General features: G+C 39.2%; 1 protein-coding gene across 2 annotated transcripts in view; it reads right to left on the bottom strand.

Moving 5' to 3' along the window:
* NSF (N-ethylmaleimide sensitive factor, vesicle fusing ATPase) overlaps positions 1-4869 on the bottom strand; it is a 106701-nt gene that overhangs the window by 101245 nt on the left and 587 nt on the right. For both annotated transcript variants that reach the window (XM_006017664.3, XM_006017663.3), the window contains exon 2: positions 3128-3213. In XM_006017664.3, coding sequence (XP_006017726.2) covers positions 3128-3213 — 86 coding nt within the window. The remainder of the gene's footprint in view (positions 1-3127; positions 3214-4869) is intronic.

The raw sequence follows: 4869 nt of genomic DNA on the forward strand, positions 1-4869 counted from the left end.
GCAGGGTCCTTCTATTCTGGGCAAAAAAAAAAAAAATCAGCTTCCCCAATTTTAGAGGGGTTGATTTTTTGGGGAAAGGTGCATGTATGGTAGGTGAGTAAATATAGTATTCCCTGCCCAGACACTTCTTTACCATGCTGCTGTCCTCAGCACCATGGAGCTGACTGCCTACTTTTTGTATGCATATTTGTTTCCAGAGCGCTTTGGGATTGATGAGAATCTAAACATAATATAGAAATTTAAGATACAATGGTTTTTTCATAGCTCAGTGGTTCTCAGCCTTTTTGGACTTGAGCCACCCCTCCACAGCTTGAGCCACCCCTCCATGTCAGTTGAGTGGCACCCAATTTCAGAAACTAAATTTATATATTGCACTACTTACCTCTTTACACAGGGACTGAAGAGATGTAGGATCGTCTGGGCAGGGAAAAACCTGAGCTTGGTTTACCTGCATAGTTTATCTGCTTATTTCCTCACACCTCATAGCACCCTTCAAAGGATCTTATTGAAACCTAGTGCCCTAGCTTGCTGGTTTAGAATCATGCCATGGCTTCTTTGCTTAACAAGGTATTAAGTTGCATGCAGCCCACTTCAGGATATGCTGCTGCTAACACCTTCTCTTTAGTCAGTCAAGGACCAGATAATATGACAAGCATTCATTTATAAAATAAATAAGTCAACTGATTGTATGCAGCTCTATGGCAGAACTACAGATAACAGAGATGGGTTCACTCAGATTTTCTGCATTGCAGATAAATGATTATGCTCTTTGACTCTGATCTAATATTGTAACAATTCTTCTGCATTCCAGGCTTATAGCTTAAGAGCAATTTCTAGTTATTAACAACAATCAGTGATGGTTCCCGTGCAAGCTTTAAATTCTTGAAAACAAGCAAACCTATTAGGCTGAGTGATAAATTTACATAGCAGCATACCCAGCACTTTTATGATTACAATACACCAATTTGTAATCACTATTCTCTGTACTTTCATACATGCAGCATATAAGTTATCTATACAGTACCATAATGAAGACAGTTGACTCCTACAGGTCTAGAACTTAGGTTCTTCCATTACTTTATTTAGGAAAGGTTAGCAAAGATGCTAATTCTTAGCATGCAAAAAAATAAATGTCACTTATTAATAAAAAAAATCCATTTTGAGGAAAGGTTAAGAAAACTGTGAAAATGACCCACTCATTTATTTGTGCAAGTACAATGTATGCAGACAACCTATTGGCAAGTACCTGCCTCTTGCACGGCCTTACTTATCTTAGTATCTGAACACTTAAAATATTATTTGTAGTGAGTACCCCATTTTACAGATAGGGAACTGAGGCAAAGAGGGTAAGGGCAATATTCACAAAAGAAAAGAACACATGTAGGATTTCATTGCCCAAACCAGAGTGCAATTCATAGGAACCCCATCTAACTCCTTTCGGGGCACACATTTTAACCAGAAAGTCTAACTGGATATTTACACTTCTACTACTGCATTTTGCTCCATTACTAACTGCTATTTGGGAGCGTTTTTCTCCAATCTATTTTAAGCATTCATAAGGAGGAGGAAAGAAGCCAATGTCTACAGCAAGCTAGCCTCCTACACAGCAGCTTCAAAAGTATGCCGGCTCACCTATTGTTATACACAATAGCTAGCTTTCTAACCTGAATGGCTATATACTCTCCAAGGACAGGCAGAAATCCTTCCATTTTACCATGTTCAAATTCACTTGGTGAATCTCCTGTACAAGACTATACTTGGATGCCTATACACAAGTACAAGAACTTAAGAGAAGCAATCCGAATGGTCTAGTTTCATATTCCAAGCACAAGGCAAAAGGCTTTTGAATCTGAACAAAGGAGACTTCAATTTCATACTGCCAAGGATAAGTGTACATTTCAGCATGTGACGTGATTAACTGTTCTCTCCGCCTTGCTTTACACACTATCCCAAAGGCAGCAGGCCAATTATTTTTAAAAAGTCTTTAAAAAAATTACTTCAAGCCTTTGTCACAAGGACTATCTATTCCTTACAGTTAATTGTTGATTTTAAAAATACCTTAATTTGCAGTCTAAAAGAAGAGCTCTCCATTATGAATTGGGACACTACATTGCAAGTACACTGTTCAAAACCATGTCCAAAGACCACTGAGGAATGCAGGAGCCAAAAATGATGCTCAGCTTCAGGAGGGAAGGATTTTTTGCCATCCTACCAGTGCCACCTCCTCTCTTCTATCGGATCAGGTACAGATCATAACTGGTGGGCTGGGACAGCTCCCTGAGTTACAGGAGCTCTCCATGGTAGCTCATGTTGGAGGAGTTAAATGGATCTCAGGTCAGAAGCTGAAAAGCCTTAAAATATGTGTTTTTCCTCTGAAGCAGCAAGGTGGAGAAACACCATCCTACACATTTTCACTATGCACAGACCCACACACAGAAAGATGAAAAATCCTTTTAATACTTAAAATGCATCCCTAAGGACCTATCTGTCATCATACAGAGAGCTGGGAGGAGTTTCCAGCCTGTACTGAGTTTTCAGATGACCATATCCCCCATAGCAAAAAAAAGGCTACATAAGATGGAAATAGGGTGCTCCTTTCAGGCTGCTCCTTTCCTAGATAATCAGAACAGCAGCAGGTGGTCATGGTTAAAAAAAAAGCCTTAAATAGAAAGCTTTATCAGTTCTGATGTTGAAGCAGCAGCAGGAGGCTTACCTGAAAGGAACCCTGCCAGCATTTGCTCTCAGACAGAAATTCTATTAAGGAAAAAAAATAGTACAGCAATCTAAAAAACACCTGTCTTGGATACTAGGCTATAGGACTAGTTCATCCCATATTTTGTATACCAATACTGAACTGAAAAGCACCCTCTTTGCTTACGTCTAAAGATAAATTTAGGAAAAAGCCACACCCTCATTTTTAACCTCTGAAGATAATGCAGTGCAAGACTGTGCTAACTAGCCAACCCTATGCTTGTTCTGAAAACAGAGATACCTATCCTTATTCATCAAGCCCTTGCACATCTAGATTCTGGGTACAAGTCCATTTCATAACTGTTACTGATAGTGTTCAGGCTAAAGCATCACTCTCTGGGACTTCTTAAAAAAAAGAGTGATAGTGGATACTTACTGGCCAGACTGGAAGTCCTTCTCATTCACCACAGCACAGTTAGTTAAGGACAGTTCATCTGTGGGACATCTTGCGGCTTGCATAGTCTATTGGAAAAAATAAAAGGAGGGGAGGAATCACTAACAAGGCAAAAAATGCAAGCATCACATTTTGTCATACATTTTTCATACTTCACTAATGAGATGGGAAGCAAACTGCCCACCTGAGATCATAGTAGCACTGATCATGCCAGGGAGATGCACAGTTTGCTGTCAGGAGCAAAATGCACCTTCTTATACCATTGATTTCTAAAAACACTTGCAACAGTTTTTCTCTAAAGCATAAACTGACCAGACATCTATGCCCTGGAACCTCTGGATAAGATGAAAGCTGCAACTTCTACATACAACTTTCCTAAAATCACCTGGAAAATAATAAGCCTTCTTAGTAACACTAGGCACAGAAAACATGTTGCACGCACCATGTTCCATATATAATTCTGAAGATAACTCAAAGTGCTGGCAGAAAAACAGTCTGACAGTGCAGTGGAAGATGGGTCAAATGCTGTACTATTTGCTGCCCTGAAACAACTAGCTCCAATCCTTTTCCAGGCTTTTAATAGCAGACCTTTGACAACTGCTTTCCATTTACTACTTCTGGAGCCAATTATTAACCAGTTAAAAAGAATACAACTGAATTACAAAGTAGAACAAAGGGCTGAAAAACTGCTACACACTTAACTAGTTTATGCACCTAAATTGGACATATGAGCAATGTTTGTTATAATGTATGCAATAAGCTTACAAGAGACCCATATTATGCTATACAGTAAGCAAGTCATGCTTCTTTCTGATATGCATGTAACTGGAGTTGATAAAAATTACTAAATTTAAGGATTCCCTATAAACACTTTATATTATAATGTGAAGACTGTACATATGGAAACACAAGTGAAGTGACCCCATCTTTAACCCTCTCTCTCAAACTGTCCAGTTTTCCATAAACTTTCCAAATATTTCTCTCCTGGAACAAGTTAAGGATCTATACATGCCTAGTTGGACAAAGTTGCAGAGAAGATAAAAGACAGCTAGTTAAATCTTAACTAGAAAGAAAGGACTCTTGATCCATAACATTATGCTGCAGCTTCAGAATCCCGAGGAAATAATGGCTAATCAGTCCCATATATACACAACACAAAAAGACCTTGCTAGGCAAGCAAAAAAACATTTTACTAATAAGCATGTTTTAACATCCAGAGAGTGTAAACCTACCCTGTGCATTTTATTTATCCCTAATGCACAAGTTACAAGTTAAAACAGATATTACATAGCTCCTTTAATCTACACAGCACGTACAGACCTGGATAAACCTACATAATCTTGCCCTTCTTAGACAGTAAGCACTTTAGGGCAAGAAAACAAATGGTATTATAAAAGTGCTGCTGCCTAGGGTCTAGGGGCCACTGAGAAGATTAAGAGGGACAACACCATTTGAAGACATCCTAAAAGAGGGATCTGATCGAAAAGAACACCAGCGAAGTGGATGGACTCATCTGTTGTGGGTACTACGTCCAGCACAGAAAGCATAAAGCCTAGAACAGAAGGTGGAATGCAGGAGAAAAAAAGAGAAGCAAGACTAATGAGGTTGACAGGGGTGAGGTCATATAGTGCCTTGTAATGACAAAGAACAACATGAATTTGACAGAGAGAAACAGGAAGCCAATGAATGGATTTAAAAAGGGGGCATGGAGGGTGGCAGGTGGG

The sequence above is a fragment of the Alligator sinensis genome, unplaced genomic scaffold (assembly GCF_000455745.1).
Source record: "Alligator sinensis unplaced genomic scaffold, ASM45574v1 scaffold755_2, whole genome shotgun sequence".
Classification (NCBI taxonomy): Eukaryota; Metazoa; Chordata; order Crocodylia; family Alligatoridae; genus Alligator; species Alligator sinensis.